Raw genomic sequence first — 24,146 nt, 5'->3', positions numbered from 1 at the left:
GGTTGGGTTTGAGAACAAGGCAGATTGCTTGGAAATCTACTTGTGGGGAGATGCCACAGAATCAGCAGCCGGCACCTGACACTCTTCGGAAGAGTGATCTTGCTGCAAGGGGGATGAAAAAGATTAATCGGTATCGAGTTAGCATTTGTGGCGCTGCAGGAGGTTTGCTATTGCGGCTGCTTCCTAAGCTGCTTTTCTAGCTAGCGCCTGCTCAGAAAAGTCGCTCGGGATTTCAAGAGCGACCTTCGTTTACAGAGCTCCGCTGTCCTGATCCTGTAAAAACAACAACAATGAAGCTTATCTCGTGGTCTTATTAGAAGACAGTAATTTGTGATCTGATCCACTAAGCGAGACACCTTCCCACCGGCAGATGTTCGAGCGATCTGCTTTGTCCTCCCTACAATAGCATGATACAGTTTGGCTCCTTTAGGAACATTCATGGATTTATGAACAAGGCGCTGTGTTCTTGCTACCACCTAGGAGAGCAATGTAGGAATGAAGCAAAGATCCTTCGCTGGGCCACAGCACTTCCCCTGTACAGTATTAAGAGGGGGAACAAAAGACAAGACACCCCCTCCTATACACATTTTTGGGTCCTTCCTTGGGTTCTGGTTTCTTTATTCATGAGCGACATGTTAAAAAAAAAAGCATCTCCTCCCCCCATTGGGGCATAGCATATGTGCTTTGTAATGGATAGAGGTAAAATTAAGCGATTATTTTAGCAAATATTTCACTGTATTGACACATCAAACTGAAACCCCGATCAGGAAGGAAGCCCAGCTATGCTAGGCGCGGTCAGACCATACAGCCCCGGTCCCTATGAGCAATAGTTTCTAAGTAAGAGTGGGAGGAAAGTCACCTGTCCATCCCCCCCAATGAAACAAGTCCATATTTTCCTTCAAAAGTCAGCGTCGTTTGATTGGTTTCCCAAACAAACCAATGAAAAGGCGAATGGGCGGAACGCTTCCGTTTATTTCCATATCCGGGCAGCGAGGAGTGGCTGTTCGCCGCTGGCACACGCCAGGGGGCGGTGTTACCTGGGGGCCGCAGGGTAAGAGATCTCAGTTTTCCTTCAGGTCCTCCCATGCACTATAAAAAGAGCTCGGGCCGGTACAGTATTTGGCTGTTTATATAGAAAAGTAAGGGACTGGAAGGAGAGAGAAGGATAGAGTGGTAGGATGAAAGCTGTTGAGGAAACTGTCTCCTGGTTGTTTGTTGATAATGTAGCATAGAAAAGCTCCATTATTTATTTGTCTGAGGGACTATAGGTAACTGGCTTTTCTAGACCTGGGTTTATTTTCAAAGGTTATGCATGTTATAAATTTATAGGTGGCTTGTTGGAGGCTATGCCTGGCTTAGTACCATAAGTGCTTGCCCATGAATTTTAAGAAAGACCCTGACTATGGTGTGCTGATTACTGTATGGGGAGCTATCTAAGCATATCTCTATTTAAAGGTACTAAGGTTGATACTAAATATACCATCTCTAAGCAAAGTGCCTTAGTTAGCCATTTGAAATAATTAGATTCCAAACACACTTTTAACGATCACCCCCACCCCCTACTACCTTTTTTTAAAAAAATTGTTCAATAGACTCTAATTGAAGAATGTTATTGTAATACTAATTACAAATTTGTAAAGTATAGCAACTGTTTATATAAACTAAGCCTATAAAATTTTGGCATTTATAGGTCGTATTCCTGAGAATCTGCCTCTTGCTGTGGGGGAAAACTTTGGGGGAATGGTGGTGCTGCATTACACACCATGGCTCAGTCAAAGTCCCCTGAATGTAGGGCAATTCCAGGGCCACTAGCCACACCTTGGTTCCCTTTGCAGCCATGGGAAGTGGCAGGGAAGCCCCGTTTTCTTTTTAGGCAAACCATGTCCCTGCCCCGTGCCTCAGTTTCCCCACCTGTACAATGAGTATAATGCTATGGCCTGGCTCTGTAAAGAACTTGGGCTTTACTGATGCAAAGTGCTAGGCTGGAGCAAGATTTGTTATCTGTCAGGAGCAGCAGCACTGAGCTCTCTCCCTTGGGGAGCAGCAGGGAGCACCTCTCCCCTGCAGAAAGGCAGTATGGGGGCATTGCACCACATCCACACATACATACATATGCAGCTGAGATGTCTTTGCTTGGTGGCGGGGGGAGGCTGTGCTATTCCCTTCTTGCCACAGACAGAATCCCCTGCTGGGGTGGGGTTGGTAGCTGGCCGCCCCCTACCCGAGGACAGGGGCAGGACATTAGCACCTCATTGAGTTGCATAAGGTGTTTCCCTTCACTCAGAGCTACTCTCTCAGGTTCTCTGAAAACTTGGGCAGACGTTGCTCCATTGGTTAAATTCAGGGCAGCTCTCTTCCCCCCCCCCACAAGCTATTGTCTCAGGCTCTCTTCAATCTCAGGCAGACATCACTGCCGAGGTGACCACATTTTTGAGGTTTCCTCCCCAACCACGAGGGCTAGGTTTTTTTGCGGCCTCTAGTAGCTTATTCATTAATCACACCCTGCCCAAATACCACTAACACTTACCACCAGCCTCCCACCTTCATCAACCATTCTGTTTTGCACAGAAGATGAAGGTGAAGACGAATTTTAAGTGAAAGAAATTTACATAAGGCCAAAAATCAGACATCCTAAATTCTCCCCCCTTCCCAGTCCACTTCATTTCCAGAATTTTGCATATGGCATCTGGGGAATCCAAAGCGCATGACTTTGGGTTTGTATCTGTTTGTCTGTAGTGGGGCCTGCACAACTCCGTGTAAATGAGGTGCGTAAGCTCTCTAATAGTGGCCTCTCTGGTCGGTCTTTCAGGGTACGGCTACACAGATTAAAAGACCTCTGGCATAGCATAGCTGCAGCTGACCGGAGTCAGCTGGCTCAGGCTGCGGGGCTAAAAATTGCTGTGTAGACATTTGGGTTTGGGCTGGTGGTGCCCGAGCCCAACATCTACCCAGCAATTTTGCATCCCCGGAGCATGAGCCTTGTGATCGGGACTTAGTTGACCTGGGGGACCCGTGGGTTTTTTTATCCCTGTGTAGACACACCGTTATAGGGCCGGCTTGAAAAAAAATTGTAAGCATTTTTGGGAAAAAAACCAACCAACCCACCAAAAGCTTTTGAATGAAAGGTTGGTCTAAGGACAGGTTTTTTTTAATACTCATTTTGCTATTTAAATCAGGATAAAAACTGTGTGTTGGACAAGCTTGAGTTTTTGGTTCCATTTGAAATTTCTTTCAGGGTTTGGACAAAACTCGTTTCAGTTTGTTTTGTTTCGTACTGAAAATGTTCACGTCGGTTTGTGTGTGAATGGTCATTTCGTTCATGAAGCTCTCTCCCCATCCCCGCCCCCGCTAGGGTGACCAGATGTCCCGATTTTATAGGGACAGTCCTGATTTCTGGGTCTTTTTCTTACATAGGCTCCTATTACCCCCGACCCCCTGTCCTGAATGTTCACAATTGCTGTCTGGTCACCCTAGCCCCCATATCATTTTTAATTGATATGGGGGCATCACACTTAGAGGCTTGCTGTGTGAACCAATACAAAAAGTCTGAAAATCACTGCTAGTCAGTCCCTTCCTCAGTCCTGTTGTCTTGGCTGTGATACCAGCTGTGCTCTGCCCCCAGACAGACTTACACCGCTTTGGTCCTTTATCTTGCAGTCCCCCGGCAGAGACAAGTTGGGCGAGGTAATAACTTTGATTGGACCAACTTCAGTTGCATGAGCAAGACCAGGGTCGTCCCTAGCTATTCTGGGGCCCTACGCAGCCCTCCACGGGGGAGGGTGTGGGGTCCCAGGCCTCTGCAGGGAGGGGGGACACTAGCCCCAGGCCTCCATGCGGGGGAAGCGGGGCTGGCTTGGGGGCTAGGGGGAACCACCCCCCAGCACTCACCGGCAGCACAGCTGGGGCCAGTCACTGCACTTCCCGCCGCCCGTGAGTGCAGGACCGGCCCTGCTGTGGTACTCAAGGGAGTGAGGGCGGGGCTGGGGCAGAGCAGGGGCAGGGACCATGGGGAAGAGGCAGAGCATGGGCTGGAGCAGCACAGGCACCAGGAAATTGGGTGCCCTACACAGCTTTTTACTTTGCATATGGGTAGGGACGGCCCTGAGCAAGACACACTGTGGAGCTGTCACCAGGAAGCTGTGGTTCCGAACCATGACTCAACTCCACCTAAAGCCTGTTTACAGGAAGGGAAACTCCCCTTTCTCGTCCAAAGGTCAGCACATTTCAGGGAACAGGGAAGTGAAATTAAACTGCTCTCCTGCCCCGGATGAGCCATGGCTGCTGCTGCAAAGGCAAGGCAAAGCCTCCAGGATGAAGCCTCTTGTTCCATCTGCTTGGAGTATTTTAATGATCCGGTGACTATAGACTGTGGGCACAATTTCTGCCGAGCCTGCATCACCCAGTGCTGGGAGGGATCTGATAAAGACGTCTCCTGCCCTCAGTGCAGGGCGACCTTTCCCCAGAGGAACCTCAGGCCGAACTGGCAGCTGGCCAACGTGGTCGAAATAGCCAAGCAGCTACATTCGCAATCGACAAAAGATGCCGGAGCCGGGAGAGCGTGCGAGAAACACCAGGAGGCTCTGAAACTCTTCTGTCAAGAGGATCAGTCCCCCATCTGCGTGGTGTGCGACAGGTCCAAGGAGCACAGGGCTCACACGGTGGTTCCTGCAGAGGAGGCCGCCCAGGAGTACAAGGTAGGAAGGAATCCTTGTCCAGCACAACTGTCTGATATTACTACCCTTCATTGTGTGAGCTGTTCTGTGCGTCAGGCACAGACCGGGGAGGGAGGGAGCAGTGCCAACTTTAAACAGCGTTGTGCCCTCGGGGTTCTGGGCCGGACAGAGACCCCTGGTGTATTTTAGAGCAGTGGTTCTCCACCGGGGGTACGTGTCCCCCTGGGGGATATGCAGAGATCTTCTAGGGGGTACATCAACTCCTCTAGAGATCAGCCTAGTTTTACAGCAGGCTACATAAAAAGCACTAGTGAAGTCAGTACAAACTAAAATTTCAGACAGACACTGACGTGTTTATACTGCTCTACAGACTATACACTGAAATGGAAGCACAATATTTATATGCCAGTTGATTTATTTTATAATTCAATGGTAAAAATGAGACAGTCAGCAATTGTTCAGTACTAGCGGCTGTGACACTTCTGTATTTTTATGTCTGAGTTTGTGAGCAAGTCATTGAGGGGAAACTTGGGGATAGGCCAGACAAATCAGCCTCCTGGAAGAGGGACAGTGGTCTGGAAAGGTTGGGAGCCGCTGGGTTAGAGGATCCCACTGGATTCCACATCAGTGCTTTAATGACGAGGGCATCCCTCAGCTCCTGTAATGGCGTCCCAACGTCTGCAGGGCTGGCAGTCTCCTTCCACGTGCCGGAGCCCCGTGTTGGCCTGAATTTGAAAGTTATAGAGGAGTAACCACAACTTTTTCCTATTCCCCCTCGGGGCCCCTCTATGTTCCGGCAGCCCTGCCTGGGCGACGTATGGGTGAGGCTGCGAGTCTGTGACGGAGGTCACAGAATTCTGTGACTTTTCGTGACCTCCGTGACTTTTGCAGCGGCTGGTGCTGGCTCAGGGCTGGGGCAGGGGCCAGCAGCAGTTGTTTCGGTGTGTGGGAGGGGGCTGGGGCAGGGGCCAGCACCAGCTGTTTCAGTGTGTGGGAGGGGGCTCAGGGCTGGGGCAGAGGGTTGGGAGGGTGGGAGGCGCTTACCTCGGGGTGGGGGTTTCCCCGGCTCCCACTGGCATGGCCCTGCAGCTCCTAGGCACCGGGGGGGGGAGGAAGGGGGGTGGGCTCCATGCCACACGCTGCTGATGCCCGCAGGCCCCTCCCCTGCAGCCCTCATTGGCTGCAGTTCCTGGCCAATGGGAGCTGCAGCAGCTGGCACTTGTGGCGGGAGCAGCACGCGGGAGCCCCCCTGGTCTCTCCACTGCCTAGGAGCTGCAGGGATGTGGAGCCGGGCAGGGAGCCCCTGCCAACCTTCCCCTGCTCCGCCCCCACACCACCGCAGGGGTCCCAGGCCGCGCACCGTGGCCTTCAGCACCAGAGGGGGTCCCAGGCCACCTCCCCCAGCATCCACAATGTCCCCGGACCGTGACCTGTCCATGACTTTTACTAAAAATACCCGTGACCAAAACGTAGGCTTCCATATGGGCAGCTCCCTGAGCCAGCACTTCCCCGAAGTCCTCCAGCAGCGAGTCCCAAGGGTCGCCCCCTGATACGAACCGGGGCTTGGAGCCAGAGGCAGATTTGCCATGAAACAAACCGTGAGGTGGCACGGGACCCCCAGTGACAGGGGGCGCCCAAAATGCAGAGTCAATCTCATCTGCCAACCTGCCCCCGAGTCCCGGCCGGCGGCGCAGCAGGGCTCAGGCAGGCTGCCTGCATACCGTGGCTGGTGGCCCCACGCCGCTCCCAGAAGCCGACGGCTGCTGGCAGGTCTCCATGCGCCCCTGGCAGTGGGGAGGTGGCTCCACACACAGCCCCCACCCCAGGCAGCACACGGAGACCCGCTGCCCCCCTCCCCAAGGGGCGCACAGAGACATGCCAGCAGCAGGGCTAAGGTGGCTCCCTGCCCACGCTGCCTCCCTCCCTCCGCACTGCGCCGCTCCCAGAAGCGGCCGGCATGTGTCTGCGGCCTCTGGGGGAGGGCGTGTCCATGCAATGCCCCTGTCCCGGGTGCCGATTCTGCAGCTCCCATTGGCCGGGAACTGCAGCCAATGGGAGCTGCAGGAGCGGCACACAGAGACCCCCACCCCCCGCTCAGGAGCCACTGCCAGAGGGGTGCGCTGGTCGCTTTGGGAGCTGCGCCGCCCAAGGTAAGTGCCGCACCCCTGACACCTCCCACATCCCAACCCTTTGCCCCAGCCCAGAGCCCGCACCCCTCACCCCCCTCTGCAGGGGTGGCTCTAGGCATTTTGCCGCCCCAAGCACGGCAGGCAGGCTGAAGCCGCGGGACCAGCGGACCCGCCACAGGCAAGCAGCTGAAGGCAGCCTGCCTGCCGCCCTTGCGGCGACCAGCAGAGCGCCCCCAGTGGCTTGCTGCCCCAAGCACGCGCTTGGCGTGCTGGTGCCTGGAGCCGCCCATGCCCCTCTGTACCCCAACCCCCTGCCCCAGCCCAGAGCTGGACCCAGCACCCAAACTTCCTCCCAGAGCCTGACCCCCACACCCCTCCTGCACTCCAACCCCCTGCCCCAGTCAAGGTACCTCACTTTATTTTCATTTCGTTCCTATTACTTATAATATAGGAGGAGGAAGGAAAAAAAGAATGAAAAACCGGGGGGTGGGGGGGGAGATAAGGGAGAATGTTCTTTCTTGGCTGGATCCTGCGGGGGGGGGCGGCAAAAATGAAGCTGCACACAGGGCCCCACTAACTCTAAATCCGCCACTGCTTGGAGTGCATGTCCTGTCCCGCCACAGACCTCCTGCGTGACCCTGAGCAAGTCCCTTAGCCTCTCCGTAAAACGGGGAGAACGGCGCTTTTCTGTGTCGGTGGTGTCAGGACTGTGAGGGAGCAGCTGCTGCTGTGGAGCAATGCAGTACCGCGTCTGTCAGCAGCACCCAGGAGACGTACCGTGACAGTGAGCTGAGCGGGCTCCCTCCGTCTCTTCCCAGAATCCTTATCGTCCCAGACTGGGCTTCCACCCCCGCGTTGCTCCCTTATTCCTTTCTCTAGAAGGCTGGGGGATGGTGCGTGCATGTGTATCAGGGGGCTGGAGAGAACGGTGGAGGGACTCAGCTGCCCGAAAGAGGCACCTAGCATCAACTTCCCACTTCCTTGAGACTGGGGATAGGTAAAATGGGTCTTCGCTATTGCTGGTGCAGTCTGCTAGGCCAGTGGTCCCCAAACTGTGGGGTGCAACCCCTAGGGGAGGAACATTCGGGGAGGCCCAGCGGGGGGGGGCAAGGAGGTAGCAACACTCAGCCCTGCTCCTGTGCTGACTGGAGGTGTCAGGATCCCTTTCAACTGGGTGTTCCAGTCGGAAAGCAGACACCTGGTCACCCTACTCTGGCCCCAGCTGCCCTGGGGGTGGGGTGCAAACAGGGGTAAGAGAGGATGTGACCCTGAAAAGTTTGGGGACCACTGCACTAGGCCCTGCTCCCTAAACACCTTATATGCTGAGGAAGGGGAGTTTGACACCAGCTCAGGATTCCCTTATAAGGGCTAGTTAAGAGACCTTTGTGCCGCTGCAATGATCTGGCCCCACTCGTAGCATCTGGAGCAGGTAACTTCCAAATACTTGGCTGGTTAATGCTTCTCTGTGGAAACTTTATTGTTGTTTGTTTTGATGAAAAAATGAGTTTTCGACTGAATTAAGGGGTTCATGGGAAGCAGCTGCTTTGCGCAAGAATGTTGGGTTTTTTTCCTTGGGGGGAAAAAGTTTTTGTTCAAAACTGTTTCACCTTAGCAAAGTCTTTCGCCTGGGAGTTTGTTTACTTTGCATCAGCGACAGATAAGGCTGTGACCTGCTAAAGAAGAGCTAGGAAAAGAATCTTAAATGAGTGTATCGTTCTTAATGTTGCTAGTTCTGCCCAGACAAGAGACAATGGCTGATTTTACACCCTAAGACCTGATCTTGCAGGGATCCCTTGCTTAGCCCTATATTCCCATCATAGTGCCACCCCTCCCTGGGCCGTAAGTTCTGTGCTATATCGCTAAGAGATACTGCTCAGAATCTCCCCCATAATTTTAAATTTTGATCAATCTTTTTTGTTGCTGTTTTTATTATCTTAAACTGGCAGGGAGGAGGAGGCGTTCTGACTGGGGATCATGTAGATGTTCGTAAAAATTCATTTCCAAATTATTTTCTTCCGAAATGTCATTAAGTTTTGGGTACATACAGGATCAAGTGCGATATTTAGATTTATTCTAAACTGGGGATTTTAATACCCCATCCTATATTTACAATAATGTCTCTAGAGCCTAATATTCTGGTCTATTTAACTTGATCAGAGCATGCAGTTTGATTGAACTTCCTGTCTGTCTAATGCATGTATATATTATTTGTTATTTTGCTATTGAGCTCATGGCTGACAGATGTGACATCTTCTTCTATCCAGGGTGACGTATGGACTTTGCTAGACAAAGCAGATTATCTTTATTCATATATAATTTATGATGTGTGTATACATTTTGAAGGTCAGAGCCTGTGAGTGTTTTATAACCGAGTTAATAATTGTCAACCTATAAATAACTTGGGGGAAATACCCTCAAATGCAAGTAACTTTTCTTTTCTCTAGGGACAAATTAGGAGTCGTTTGGAGATGTTGAAGAAGGAGATGGACGGCATTGCTGCACTGAAACTGAATGGGGAAATAACAAGCGAGGAGCTGTTGGTACTTACTCATTATCAAATGAACCTATGCGATGACTCTGAATACCATTGGAGTCGTACAGAGTAATGTGCGATTCTCTATAATGGATAATCACTTATTTATGTGTAACCCTTCTGCCAGTCAGAGCTGGCAGCAACAAGGGCCGGGTTCAGTATCTAGGGGTTCCTTTTCAACAATACAACACAAAACTGGCTCGAGCCCCCACCCAGTGACCTGGGACAATTACACATCACCCTCTGGGCACCTCTAAGAGGCAATACTTCCCCTCTTGCAAGCACAGAGTCTGAGTGTAGCAAAAACTTTTAATAAAAGGAGGGAAATAATGCGGCATTAATTTTGGGAAACACCACAAACAGGGTTTATAAACCTAAACTATGAGCAAAAGACCCACCACCAAGTAAGTTGGGCAGGTTCCCTCAGGTTCTTAAGTCTAGTAACCCAAAAATCCCTTTATTGATCCCTTCTCTGCACCCCACTCACAGTAGCCATCTGTGGACAGTGCAGACCCAGAATTCAGAGGTACATCTGCAGAGTTCATCTCCCGTGCTGGGTGAGGGGAAAGAGGCACCTTACTTGCTCTGCTGCTCAGGTACTTGCTCTTAGTGATGAAGTCTCACTGCTGGTGCACACTGGACAGTCTCTTGCATCATAGACACTGTACCAAAGCAGGGCTAATACTTAGACTGAGATATCAGTGATTTCAGCATGTAACAACACTCTCAAATGAGTCTAAATTACCTCTGTTATTACATACTGGAGGGAAGGAGGCACAGCCAAAGGTGTCCAGGGCCCTTACACAAGAACCACATATAAATATTTGTCCCTCTCCACTCACTGGCCTTAGGAACCCTTGTCCCCCTGCCTAGCGAGTGCTATTTAGTTGAGGGTGAGTTCCTCAATCGGGACATGCCAAGTACAGTTCTGCTGCCCTCGGTTTACACAGCAAGGATAACAACCCTTTATTACTCCTGCCCCAATAACAAGGAGACTGTGGATCCCACACCAGCCAAATGTGACCATTTGGGCAAGCAATCCCATCATGCTGAGCACCTAGACAGGGTGGATGTGCCCATGCAAATGAGACCAGCTCCTGAAATCTTTTTCCACAGCTCACCACTAGATGTCAGGGGAGAGCTCATTCAGACTCTGCTTACATATGTCTATAAAGTAAAGTCTGTCATGGTTCTAAGGTGGCCAAAGTGGAGAATGCAGGAGAGTGTTTCTCCCCTTGTTGGTCTGGGAGAACCCCTCAAAGCGCCACAGACTCCTTTGGAAATGTTACTCTGTATGGGCCATCACATGTTTCTCTCCACCCTTTCCCTGCTTGTGTCTGCTCATCGCAGCAACAGACGGAGAGCGAGAGGAAGAAGATTCTGTCGGAATTTGAGAAACTCCATATGTTTCTAGAGGAGAAAGAATTGCTCCTATTGGCCCAGCTGGAAGTGCTGGACAAGGAGATATTGAAGAGGCAGGATGAATTCACCGCCAGGCTCACCCAGGAGATATCTCGTCTCGGGACCCTGATCAGTGAGATGGAAGGGAAGTGCAGGCAGCCAGCAAGTGAATTCCTGCAGGTGAAACTGTGTGAGAGGTACCCCAGAGCGCTTAGTAGACATGTCCCTGGCTCTTTGCTGTCGACGTCCCAGTTCACAATACACCGCATTACAGGAACATACATTATTTTATTCATTGAGGTCCTGATAGTACAAGGTGCTCATCACACTGGTTCTCTGATCTAACAAAGCACTTAAACACATGAGTTTTCCCATAAATTCCGTAGATTTTATGCCCAGGAGGGATCATTTGGATCAGCTTGTCTGATCTCCTTCATTACGGGCCAGAGAATTTCACCCAGAGATTCCTGTATGTAGCTCACCACTCTTGGTTGACTTAGAGTGTATTTTTTAGAAAGACGTCCAATCTTGATTTAAAGGTCGCAAGTAATGGACAATCTGAGAATCAGTCAAGTGGCCTTCAGTTTTGGACTGTGAGACGTTGGAGAGCAACAAAAGTGATAAAAGGTTTATCAAAATGGAGGAAAGGTTAAAAAAAAAAACAGACTGATTTGCTCTTGAGAAAAGGAGACGGGGGTCGGGGAGGAATATGTTGAAATATATGGGCTGTTATAAAGAGAGCTGCTATATCTGTGATTGTTCAGCTGCAGACAGGCCCAAGTCAATTGCTCAGGTCAGGCTTACCTGACCCATTGTGACATCAGAGGGAACTCAGACAATCATCTCCCTTCCTCTCCAACTAATTTGCATGCTACACTTCTGTTGGTTGGAATGAGTCGGTGTCATGAGGGACACATTTGTCAAGAGTTCTCATTGGCAGATTTGCCCGCAACTGGGTGCTAACCTGTTGTGATGCCGTATGTAACTCACGCCAACGTGTGTTTTTCCCCTCCAGTAGCTGTATGGGTTTATACATATACAGATTTATGAGGCTTCCACTTTGTCCCAGCTAAGGGACCCGGGAGTAAAAATTTTAAAAGGGACCTAAGGGATGGAGCCTCAAAAGTATTTAGGCGTCTAAACTCCCCTTCATTTCAGTGGGAGTTAGGTGCTGACAGTCCTTTGAGGATCTGGACCTAAGTGACTTGGGAGCCAAAGTCCCATTTTCAAAAGTCCATCAGGCCTTTTGGACCCTAAATCCCATAGACTTTCAATGAGGCTCAGAATCCTATGTGCCATGGGACTAGATTTTCAAAGGTATTTAGGCACCCAGAGGGATTTTCAAATAAGCAAGTTAGATACCTCAGAGCAAGAGGGATCTCCAGTATATGTTGTGTGGGACTGAACTCCCTTTTCTTTCTCTCTGCTCTCTAGGACATCAGAAGCACCTTGAGCAGGTACATGGCTCCTTCTCACTCCCCCTCTTAGGCGCCAACTTTCCCCGGTGCCGGTGGGTGCTCATGCCCCCCCGCCCTATCTCCACCCTTTCCCCACCCCGGCCCTGCACCCATTCCAACCCCTTCCCCCCAAAATCCCTGCCCCTATTGGACCCGCCGCATTCCTCCTCCCTCCCTGCCGCACGAAACAGTTGTTTTGCGGCGCAAGCGCTGGGAGCTAGGGGGGAAAAGCGGGCACGCGGCGTGCTCACGAAGGAGGCGGAGGCGGAGCAGAGGTGAGCTGGAGCAGAGTGGGGCGGAGCGGGGAGCTGCCGGTGGGTGCCGAGCACCCAACAGTTTTTCTCCGTGGGTGCTCTGGAAGTTGGCGCCCATGGTCCCCATCACACTTCAGGATGCTGGGAAGGTGTTGGGGAAAGGACAAAGCTCCCTGCAGCTCCTAATCTCCCTCCAACCCCAGAATTCTGAGCCGGCTTATGTTTCCCCAGAGTCCAGAATGCAGATTCAGCTGCAGATACACTATGAATTATCAACTCCTCTGGCAGTCTGGATGCCTCAGGAGATCAGAGATGGAATATGGGCCATTCACCTACTTGCCTTTACCAGTTAAGGTAGCACAGGCTACCTAGCTAGCAAACAATTAGCTGCCTAGTCACTAGCTACCTACCAATATCTACCTAGGGGTGTTGTCGGCCGCCCATCACCAGGGTAACAGCTGAGTCAATGATGGCAAAACTCCACCTAGGTCAGTAATGGTGTGAAGTCATTTCCATCTGAGGACTGTTCAGTGCCCGGTTTATCCTTTCTATTAAGCACAATCTGCATGCTCAGGGTTGTGCCTGTCAATTTGGTGCATGTCCCAGTGAACTTAAAATGTGCCACGAGACAAGGGTGTCGTATTTATCCACATAAATTCATGACTCCTCACTCCACCTCCTTCCGAGATGGGCTGTTACAACCCCCCCTCCCCCTCCTTACAAAAGCCCTTCGTGCCCCCATTGTCAGCAATTTCAGCAAAGGCCAGTGACTGAATGGAGCTGGAATGGCTTTGGCAGATGTACCTCGTTATCGCCCGGGCACACGTGACCCTATTGGGTGGTGGGTCGGGGAATGTCACTGAGCCAGTTCTTTGGCTCATTAGGGAACTGAAAGGCCAGGTCCCCCACTGGTGTAAATCAGCAAAACTCCATTAGTGTCATCGGAGCCAGATTCCCAGCTTGTATAATTAGCTGTAGCTCCATTCAAGTCATTTCAGCCAGACCCTCTGCTACTGGGGTATGTTGACCGTGACTCCATTGCAGTCAATGAGAGCAGATCCCCAGCTGGTGCAAATCAAAGTCAATCCCCAGCTGGTAAAAATGAGCATTACTTCAATGGAGTTAATGGAACAACGCCAATTAACATCAGTTATGGATCTCAACCTAAGTCTCTACAGCCTGTCAGTTTATTACCTTCCATTAGAACTGAGAAAAAAGTAGAGCTGGGTGATTTATTATTTTTTTAAAGAATTTCTTTGGAATTTTGAAATTTTGGATTAAAAAAAGGGATTTTTTTAAATCAAAAAAGTCTGATAATTCTTCCTCCCCCACTACATTTTTATTGTTGTTCAAATCAGTTAACAATGACTAACAACAGGCCATTTTTCCCCCTAGATACGAGACAGGGAAGTTTCAGAGTCCACCATCCCTTCCTCTGGAACTGAAAAGGAGAGTCAAGGAATTCTCTCAGAAGCACGCATTTCTGGAGCACGCTCTGAGTAAATTTAAAGGTAACAAACTCTGGGGCTGTTCTTGGCTATGATTAAAATATTGATTTACTCGTATAGGGATCAAAGCCCCATTGCTGTAGATGTTGTACACACATGTAATGAAAAGATGTCTCCAGAGAGCTCAGAGTTTTGTCACTAGCTTACAGGTTATGCATGGTCTGCCTTATAGAAACCCATGAGAACCATGGCCATCAGTTTGGGTCACTTATCTTTCCTGCCATATTTACAAAGGGATAATAACTTTCTCATCTCACCGGGGCAAAGGGGAGGAGGTGATGCTTAAGACAAATTTTCCAATGATTTCTTTTCCTATAGGAGTTAGGTACCCAGTCCCAATGGGCAACGGGCACCCAGTTCCCCCACACCACTTTGAAAATTGAAGCCCAAGTAGCTAGTGGCTTGCAAAACACTGTACAGATACCAAAATTCATTAGATTGTGGAGCCTGGTAGCCCCATGTACCCCAGCTTATCTGGATGAGTTCCCCTTGCAAAGCAATTATCTGTTGGCAATAATGCTCGGCTCCATCCCAGCATAGGCAGCTGGGGAGCAGAGTAGGGCCAGATATAGTAGTTGGTTTTTTTTCTACCCCACGGAAATTTTCAACAAAACCAAAAATGTTTGCAGTAACATTTTCCCTGAAAAAAAAATTTTTCATACCCTCCCACACCCTAAAATATAAAACAAAAAATATTTCAGTCAAATAACTAAATATTTAAATTTGGAAATGTTGCTGCAGTGTTTCATGGGAGCTGTAGTTTAGGTGCCACAGGCTCCCATTCTCCTCTATGGCCTGGGTTCCCTGATTGGACTACATTTCCCATGATCCACCATAGCCTCCTCTGAGGAAGGTATGCCAGGCATCACGGAGTCCCTGACTGTGGTGCATCCTGGGTGATGTAGTCCAGTTCAAGAGCCTGTCCCATAAAGGAGAACGGGAACATGAGCAAACCAAATTACAATTCCCATGATGCACCAGGGCAGCATTTTTGGCCAAAATCTTTTCAGTTTTCAGGTGTTCAGACTGTCAACAAATAAACTGAACATTTCTGTGGAAAGTTGCCACTTTTTGTGAAAAATTTCCATTTAGTTGAAAATCCAGTGTTTCCGTTGAAGTAGTTTTGGCCAGAACATTTTTGACCAGCCTTGGGGGAGGGGAGGGAGGAAGGAGTGTGCTGCTAGTCACCGCTAGAGGGAGAATATGTGTCTGACTCTGAGCGGAGATGCTAGTTCTGTGTGCTCAGTGTGTAGCAGGCCCTCTCTGTTGAGATCCGCCTGGTAAAAGCTCATATAAAACAAGCCACTTCCCAAGGAGGGTGGATCCCTGTGTCTCGAGACCAGGAAGAAGTTTCTGTATCCGTGTGGGAGCTCTGCAAAGCAAAGCAAGCTCACTCTGGGTCCAGTTTCCAAAGCCCCGGGCCTGCTGCCATGGCTATACGGGCTTTTTCCACTTTGTCCTCTTGTCAGTGTGACCAAGCCAAACAATGGCGAACGCTGATTCTCACAGCCTGCACCCACAGAGATCAACGATGATTACCCCAGTGCCTCTGAGGACAGAATCGTGCCCTTCGTCAGGACAGACTCACTTGCTCTCTGCCTACCTGCTCAGCCATGGGCAGCGGGTATCGCAGGCCAGGGGAGGCTAAGCTGTGGTGCTGCCCATGCTCCCCCTCTCCCCTGAAGCTCTGCTCCAGCCAGGGGCTGAGGTGGCTCGGGGCAGGTCAGGCCAGCAGCATTTCTGGCCGTGGGGAGCGGGGAGGGGGGCTCAGGGCTCTGGCCACGGGGGGAGGCCTCAGGAGGAAGGGACAGGGCCGGAGGCTAGCCTCCCTGAAGGGGGGAGTGGTTCAACCACCGCCCATATGCATTGGGCAAAGATTTCTGATAGCAGAGGGCTTGTTCATCTAGCAAAGGCAGGATGAGATTCAACGGATGCAAACTGAAGCTAGACCAAATCAGCCTGGAAATAACGCACGGATTTTTAACAGTGATAATAATTGGCCACTGAGGCCACCTACCTATGGACATTGTGGATACTCCATCGCTTGGAAGTTTTTAAATCAAGACTGGGTGTCTCTTTCCAAAAGATTGTAGCCAGAAATTATTGACTTCATGCAGCGTCACTGGGTGAAATTCTCTGACCTGTGCTATGCAGGAGGCCCGACTGCCAATTTTGGTCCCTACTCCAAAGAACTGACTAATCCACAGTAGGCATCTCTCCCCAGTCAGAACAACCGAGATTTCACCTCTTCTACTTTTTTTTCCCTCCCTTCTAGAGACTCTGTCATCTGAACCAAAGCTGGACAAAGGTAAATTTCTGGAGCTAATGGGGAATCTCGTTTCAGTTGAGCTGACTCAGGGCAAACTGATGAGGGGAACTTTCCTATAATGATGAACTTGTATACATGTATGGATCCATAGGCGCTGACTCTGTCGGTGCTCTGGGGCTTGAGCACCCATGGAAACAAAATAGTGGGTGCTCAGCTGCCCCGTGATTGGCCCCTCTCCCTCCCCCCTTCCTCCCACCTCAGATCAGCTGTTAGTGGCATGCAAGAGGTGCTGGGGGAGGAGCAGAGGGTGGGGTGCACTCGGGGGAGGGGAAGGAACAGGGTGGGAAGAGGCAGAGCGGAGGTGGAGTGTGGGCGAGAAGATGTGGGGTGGAGGCTTGGGGGAAGGGCTGGAGTGGGGGCGGGGCTTGGGGCAAAGCAGGGGTCGAACACCCCCCGGCAAATCACAGAGTCAGTGCCTGTGTATGGATCTGTTTACTGATCATCTGTCTCCCACTCGATGAGAAATGGGAGATGGACACAGATTCCCTTTTATTAGTAGTATTACAGTAGCACATAGAGGCCCCACCCAAGAACAAGGGCCCCATTGTGCTAGGTGCTGTACACACTCCTCATGCCTTGTCCACACTGGCAGCGGTGGTCGGGGTATGTGTAGCTGCATGCGGCGGTGAAAGGCTCCGGCAGCGGGAAGGCCGCAGGGACACTAGGTTGCATTTATGTCTGCCCTTTTTTATATGAAATGAATCTGCAGTTATGTTCGTTAACAACAGAAATATCTTCATAATGTTGACAGCAGCTACATTTAAAGTGTTTCACTTTTTCTCCCACTAGTGATTCTATCTGGAAAGCATTTGGACAAAGTTAAATTTTGGGCACTGATGGTGTGATTGAGTACTGTATTATTCCCAGGCAAAAAAAAAATCCCTTTAAGATGGGGTTAATTTGGGGTAAAAACCCCCAACATTACACGGATGTTGCAATGATCCCCAAACCAAATATTATAAACCCAGGAAATTCAGAGTTAATCCTAATCCTCCTCCTGTATTTAAAACTTTTCCCCAAACCAACCCCATTTCATTCTCTTCTGTCTAAATCAATGGGTGGGGATTTAGGAGAAGGGGGAGTCTGAAATTCCACCTGAAAGGGGGACTCTAGTGTTGGGCATTTAAGAAGTGATATAAGATCCTAAAGAGCTAGTCAATACAGTCAGAGAATCACACCGTTTCTCAAACGCCATTCTGCTCTAAATAATAAGACAGAAAATAGCATAAGGCCACTATATAAATCCATGGTATGCCCACACCTTGAATACTGCGTGTAGTTCTGATTGCCTCATCTCAAAAGAGATATATCAAAATTGGAAAAGGTTCAGAAAAGATCAACAAAAATGATTAGAGGTATGGAACAGCTGCCATACGAGGAGACATTAAAAAGACTGGGACTGTTCAGTTTGGAAAAGAGACGACTAAGGAGGGATATGATAGAGCTCTACAAAATCATGACTGGTGTGGGGAAAAGTGAATAATGAAGTGTTATTTACCCCTTCACATAACAGAAGAACTATAGGTCACCCGATGAAATTAATAACCAGCAGGTTTAAAACAAGGAAAAGGAAGTACTTCTTCAGACAATGCACAGTCAACCTGTGGGACTCATTGCCAGGGGATGTTGTGAAGGCCAAAAGTAAAATTGGGTTAAAAAAGAATTAGATAAATTCCTGGAGGACAGGTCCATCAATGTCTGTTAGCCAAGATGGTCAGGAATGCAAACCATATGCCCTGGGTGTCCCTAAGCCTTTGACTGCCAGAAGCTGGGACTGGACAACAGGGGATTGATCACTCAATCATTTTTCTGTTCTGTTCATTCCCTCTGAAGCACGTAGCATTGGCCACTGCCAGAAGACAGGATATTGGGCTAGATGGACCATTGGTCTGACCCAGTATGGACATTCTTATGTTCTTATGAACATTTTTTAGTGAGAGAGGTGAGGCCTTGCACTCAATGGCATTTCTCTGTCTGTAATGTGATACATTTTGAAGACCATGTCCAATCAATTCTAAAATTTCAGGGAACCTTCCAGGCATCAATGGGAAGAACCCTATTGAGTTTGATGACAGTCAAAAAACCCAGACACCAGAAAATCCTGATTTTCACTCTGTGCCCATTTGGTACAGCATTGTGACATCAGAAGTATTTCAGCCAGTCATGATTCACTCCCTGCAGTTCCTTTGCAATCCCATTGGTTGAAATGAGTCAGCAAATGATGTCACAATGATACGGCTCGGGCTCCTCTGCCAGTAGCACAGGCACGGACTCCGTGGGTGCTCCGGGGCTGGAGCCTCCTGCCTCACCTTCACCGCCACCTCCTCCCCTGAGCCCTGCTCCTCCGCCTACCTGCCAGCGTTTGCCGCCGCCAAACAGCTGTAGCAAGCTCCAGGAGGGAGGGGGGAGGAGCGGGAACGTGGTGTGCTCAAGGGAGGAGGTGAGGAACAGGCAGGGCTGGGGCGGGGATTTGGGGAAGGAGTTGGAATAGGGACATGGAGGGAGCGGAGTTGGGGCAGGGACTTTGGGGAAGGAGTTGGAATGGGGGTGGGGCAGGTTGAAGTCGGGGCGGGGCCAGAGGAGGGTCGAGCACCCACCGGCGCCAGTAGAAGTCAGCACCTATGGCCAGTAGCATCCAATGGGTGGTGTTAAGGGGAACTTGTTGAAATGAAGCTGCTAAAACAGCAAAGAGAAGAAGTGGGAGCAGTTTAGATGCCTTAATAAAATGTAGCTTGAGTGGCAGGACCTTGCTACGGATTCAGGAATAGACACTCCTGCCCCTCCCACCACCTGCTAGCTGAACCACCTAAATCAGCAACAAAGTTGGTGACCTGCCAGTTACCCCATCTTGTGCCACTGAAGGTTTTCCTTAGCCATTAAAGGCAGGAATTTTCAAAGGGATTTAAGGGAGTGCCCTTAACACTCTGATTCTCTCCTCCCTCTTCCCTCCACCCCAGCAAACGTGACCCTGGATCCAGACACGGCTCATCCTCATCTCATCCTCTCCGAGGATGGGAAAAGCGTGAGATGGGGACCTGCACGGCGGGACGTGCCCGACAACTTCAGAAGATTTGATCCCGTTCCCTGTGTGCTGGGCTGCGAGGGGTTCAGCTCGGGGAGACATTGCTGGGAAGTGGAGGTGGACGGGAGCAGTTGGGCCGTGGGGGTGGCCAGAGAGTCTGTGAGGAGAAAGGGAGGGGTCAGCCTGGAGCCAGAGGAGGGGATTTGGGCTGTGGGGCAGCTGAACCCAATTCAGTATGTGGCTCTCACTTCTCCTTGGACAAGCCTCCCACCGGATAGGAGACCCAGGAAGATCAGGGTCGCCCTGGACTACAGAAGGGGGCAGGTGGCATTTTTCAACGCTGAGAACAACACTGAGATCTTCACGTTCCTGGCAGTCGCTTTTGCTGGGAGAATCTTCCCGTTCTGCTGGGTGGCAGACAAAAGCTCCCAGGTCAAAATGTGTCACTGAGCTGTGAGATCACGTAGTCCTCTTCCCCCACACCCGGGGCCTGGATCTGGCATCTGCTCCGTAGAATCTCCTGGTGGAATTCTAGTCTGTCCGAGCCAGCTTCTAACACTCGCTTCCCAGCAGTGTCTGACTGCCCACGCCACCTCCTGCTGGAGCCCAGAGAGAGCCCAGTTTCTCTAACGCCTGCAGACAATTCATGGCGCAGACAGTTCGTGACCCCCTATACGCTGCCCCTACTGCAGGATCCCTCCTCGGATGAGCGGGAGAGGATCTTTTCGAAGAGGAGAGAGATCAGAGGTGGGGGAAACAAAGAGTAACTGGAGAGGATGTTTATAGAAGGAAATATGAGAGGAAAATGTATAGGAGGAAAAGAGATGAGGGAGAATATAAACTCTTTGGAGTGGGGACTGTCTCTCGCTGTGTGTCTGTGCAGCGCCCGGCACAACGGGGCCCTGATCTCAGCTGGAGTTATCCTAATATATGTAATAGGTAATGATAGCTACACAAGAGACATTGAGAATCATTCAGAGGATTCATAGACTTGGGGTAAAATTTTCAGAAGTGCGTAAATCCCATTTTCAAAGGAGATGAGTGACTCTTGAGAACCCACGACTCAATGAAAGTCAACAGGAGTCTGGCTTTGAAGTCACTTCGGTGCTTTTGAAAATATGCCCCTCATTGAACATTAGGTGCCCTTCTAAGCACCCATCCCTTTGCTACATCAGCAGCGATTTAAGTGAGGGTCTCTGCAGGCCCAGGGCTCCACCCACGTGGACGGGGGAGTCACAGGATGGGAGCCTTTCTTGGCTTCAGAAGGTGGAAATTGCCAAAGGATTGTCCCACGTTCCCTGGTTAAGTGAGATCAACCGGCGGCTTTCTCTGTTGTCCTTGCTGCTCATGCAAATGTTCAGCGTTCAAAGCCAACTCGTGTTTATTTTAGGATTTGCATTTACCTAAGTAAGAATAAAAATCCATATTTTTAAATACCCTTATTTTCTATTGTGCTTCCCCGCCCCCGATCTATATCACTGAGCATTTGTGGGGAGGCAACATAAATATGGTTCACCAGAGGGGACTGTGACTCGAACCCCAATGGGGAACACAGCAAACTCGGCAAGGATTAGTGGGTGGAATATGGGGCAGGGGGGTTCTGAGCAAAAGTTTGACTTTTCATCCAAAACCGAAAAAGTTTCAGCAGCTGAAAAGCCCCTCAATGTTTGGTTTTCCACTGAACATTTTCCACTTCAACTGAACGTATTCAGGGGGTTGGTTTCCCAGTAAGCAACTTCCGAGGCGAGCAGATCCTTCTTGTCAACAATTTTCTGCAGAAGAAAACCCAAATCTGCCACAGAGGGGAAAAAAGTTTTGAGAGCAGTTTTGTGCCCTGCCTTGTTCACAACATAGATTAGTAGATTTTAGAGGCTGAAGGAACCATTAGATCCTGTTGTCTCATCAGCTTTCTGCATTACACAGGCCAGAGAATCCACCCCGTGGGTCCTGCATCCAGCTAAGTTTCACAAGGCCCTACAAATACAGGTGCTCAGCTTTCACCCTTTCCCATTTCCAGCTCCACTTTCTCCCTTGGGTCCTTGCTTCTCCCCCATTCCCAAACTCCACGCCCCCACCCAAGTCCCTTCTTCACACAGACCCCACACCACCATGCCCACACCCCATGGTACATCCGGTCCCAGTTCACTTCCCCCAGTCGCAGCCAGGTGCCTCATCAGATGTCATAGAATCATAGAACTTAAGATCAGAAGGGACCATTATGATCATCTAGTCTGACCTCCCGCAAGATGCAGGCCACAAAAGCTGACCCACCCACTCCTGAAATAATTCTCTCCCTTGACTCAGCTGTTGAAGTCCCCAAATCCTCACTCCTCCCTCCTTCCCCTCACCACCTTCCCCTTGCCCCATGGTTCCCAGTTGCTGGCCAAAGAGTGGGGGTGATGGGCCCAGCTGGGGAAGGGGTGGGGCTGGCCAGAAGATGGGGTGTGGGATCCAGCTGTTGGGGTACCAGGCCAACATAGGGGTGAAGGGCCTGGCTGCCTGGGACTCCTGGCTGACTGACATGGGGGCAAAAGGCCTGGAAGGAAGGTGGTTGGCTTGAGGGGGGTGCTGTCTGGAGTCGGGGAGAGGGACACTGCTGAGAGGCTGGCAGGAATGAGGAGGATGGGATGATTAAGACTGGAATTTTCCAAGGCCTTTAAGGAGGCTAAGCCATGGGAGGCAGGCGCCCAACTCCCCTAAGCCACTCTGACAATTCCAGTCTGACCAGAGCTGGGGAGAGGGGAAAGTCCCAGCAGGCTGACGTGAGGGTGCGACGGAGTGGGAATTTAAATAATATGTCATTGAACAATGGCCCAATCTCCCTCTGGACTGCCCAGCCATTGCCAATTCCTCCCCACCTTTCCTGGCAGAGGGGAAGATTTGCACCACCTTCTGATTTCATTTACATTGACAAAACACTGGAGTAACTCCACTGGAATCAGGAGTCACTCTGGATTTACACAAGTGTAAACAAGAGGAGGATTTGACCCATTATTTTACAGTCCCCAGATAAGTGAATCTCTACAATCCTTGGATGGTAACAGGGAGGGAAACACCGATTTGTTAAAAGCTCAGCCCGTTCCCAGGAACAGGAAAGTGAAAAAGACATTCCACTATAAGATCACATTCCTGATACAGGTTGTGGAAAGACCCAGGTACATGAATCAAAAAATCCAAGCAGCAGTTTAACCAATATAAAAATAATAAATAACTATAATTTTGAAAAATATTCTTCTCCCCAAGGAAAAATCCCTTTAGCTAACAGCGTCCGCACCACAAGGAACAGCAGGGAAGGGGAATTTTTAAAAGAGCCTTTCTTCATTTTCCAGTGGAGGAAGAGGTTTGCTATTGGTCCCTGGGAGCAGAGGGTAGCAGGGAGTCATCTACAGGTTAGTCTACACCAGAGAAAGTTAGCATTCACACTATGCCAGTGTCATAAACAGATAGTTAAGGATTAATGCCTCTTTTACATGCAAAGGGTTAAGAAGTTCACCTAGCCTGGCTGACACCTGACTAGAGGAACCAATGGGGGAACAAGATGTTTCAAAAGGAAGGAGGGACGTTTTCCTTTGTTTAGTCAGTTTTTCAGTTTCAGCAGGAGTGAAAAAGATCAAGGAACCAGCGTCTTATCAGAGTAGTAAGTTTTAGAAAGGGATAAATAGGTTTATGTTTCTTTCTTTGTAACCGGTCTTGTGCAATTAGAGGTAGAATCAAATTGGCTATTTGGATATTTTTAATTAGTGTACTAAATTTTTGCCCAGGGGAACATCCTCTGTGATTTGAATCTGTTGTCTGTGAGAGTAGCTGGTATGCTAATCTCTCCCAGAGGGTTTTCTTTTACCTTTCTTTTCTTTAATTAAAAGCCTTTTTCTTAATACCTGATTGATTTTTTTCCTTGTTTTTAGATCCAAGGGGGTTGGATCTGGATCCACCAGGAGTTGGTTGGAGAAAGGAGGGGGGATGGTTAATTTCTCCTTGTTTTAAGATCCAAGGGGTTTGGATCTGTGTTCACCAGGAAATTGGTGAAGTTTCTCAAGGCTACCCAAAGAAGGGAGCGCTTGTGAATGGTGGCAGCGATACCAGACCTAAGCTGGTAATTGAGCTTAGAGCTTCTCATGCAGGTCCCCCACATCTGTACCCTAAAGTTCAGAGTGGGGAAGGAACCTTGACAACCAGCACAATTTATGATTCCCATACTGGAAGAGGAATAATCTATACAAAGGCCAAGTCTATACTACAGAACTATATCAGCATAACTATGTCAATCAGGGTGTGAAAAATCCACACCCCTGAGTGACGTATTTATACCGACCTACTCCCCCCCCCCCCCCGGTGTAGACACCGCTATGTTGTTGGGAGAGCGTCTCCGGTCGACACACCTGCCGCCTCTCGCGGAGATGGATTAACTACGCTGACGGGAGCACTGTTACTAAAGCGCTACAGCCGAGCAGCTACATCGGTAGCGCTGTGCATGAAGACTAGCCCTCATATAAGGCACCTTTCTGCTGGTGCAACAACATCCACGCTAGGGGTTGTCTTTCTGTAGCAACCCCAGTAAAACAAATCGCACCCCTAAGCAATGTAGTCAGGTCAGTAGAAAACCCACGCAGAGCAGGCCTTCGTTTTCAATGGTCAAAAAACCAGAAACATTTTGGCTTCTCAATTTTTAAACAATCTCTGCCCCTCTCAGCCCCCCCCCCCCAACAAATATCAATGGAATCCAAATTTTTCTATTTCATCAAAAATATATTTTGTTTTCTTTGGGAGGCACAGGGTGGGAGGGAATCAGTGACAAATGTCTGTGCTTCTCTAGGATGTGTCTACACTGGAGCTGGAGGTG

General features: G+C 49.8%; 1 protein-coding gene across 2 annotated transcripts; it reads left to right on the top strand.

Annotated features, from left to right (window-relative positions):
* The first annotated feature begins 136 nt into the window (after nucleotides 1–136).
* LOC123345732 (zinc finger protein RFP-like) lies at nucleotides 137–22,695 on the top strand. Of its 2 annotated transcripts, XR_006572857.1 has the most exons (9): nucleotides 1,134–1,268; nucleotides 4,094–4,694; nucleotides 9,247–9,342; nucleotides 10,686–10,916; nucleotides 12,171–12,193; nucleotides 13,843–13,958; nucleotides 16,231–16,263; nucleotides 19,242–20,713; nucleotides 22,636–22,695. XR_006572857.1 is itself a non-coding variant. In XM_044982769.1 (8 exons), exons 2-8 carry the CDS (start codon nucleotides 4,275–4,277, stop codon nucleotides 19,754–19,756), a joined length of 1,434 nt encoding a protein of 477 aa, XP_044838704.1. In that variant the 5' UTR covers nucleotides 137–1,051; nucleotides 4,094–4,274; the 3' UTR covers nucleotides 19,757–20,807. The 2 variants fall into 2 exon arrangements, 1 of the variants encoding a protein (XP_044838704.1); XM_044982769.1 differs by lacking the exons at nucleotides 1,134–1,268; nucleotides 22,636–22,695 and adding an exon at nucleotides 137–1,051 and having other exon boundaries at nucleotides 19,242–20,807.
* Nucleotides 22,696–24,146: the final 1,451 nt, after the last annotated feature.

This window comes from Mauremys mutica, chromosome 12, assembly GCF_020497125.1.
Source record: "Mauremys mutica isolate MM-2020 ecotype Southern chromosome 12, ASM2049712v1, whole genome shotgun sequence".
Taxonomy (NCBI): Eukaryota; Metazoa; Chordata; order Testudines; family Geoemydidae; genus Mauremys; species Mauremys mutica.
The sequence above is the reverse complement of the archived record's forward strand: the minus strand, read 5'-3'. Positions and strand labels throughout refer to the sequence as shown.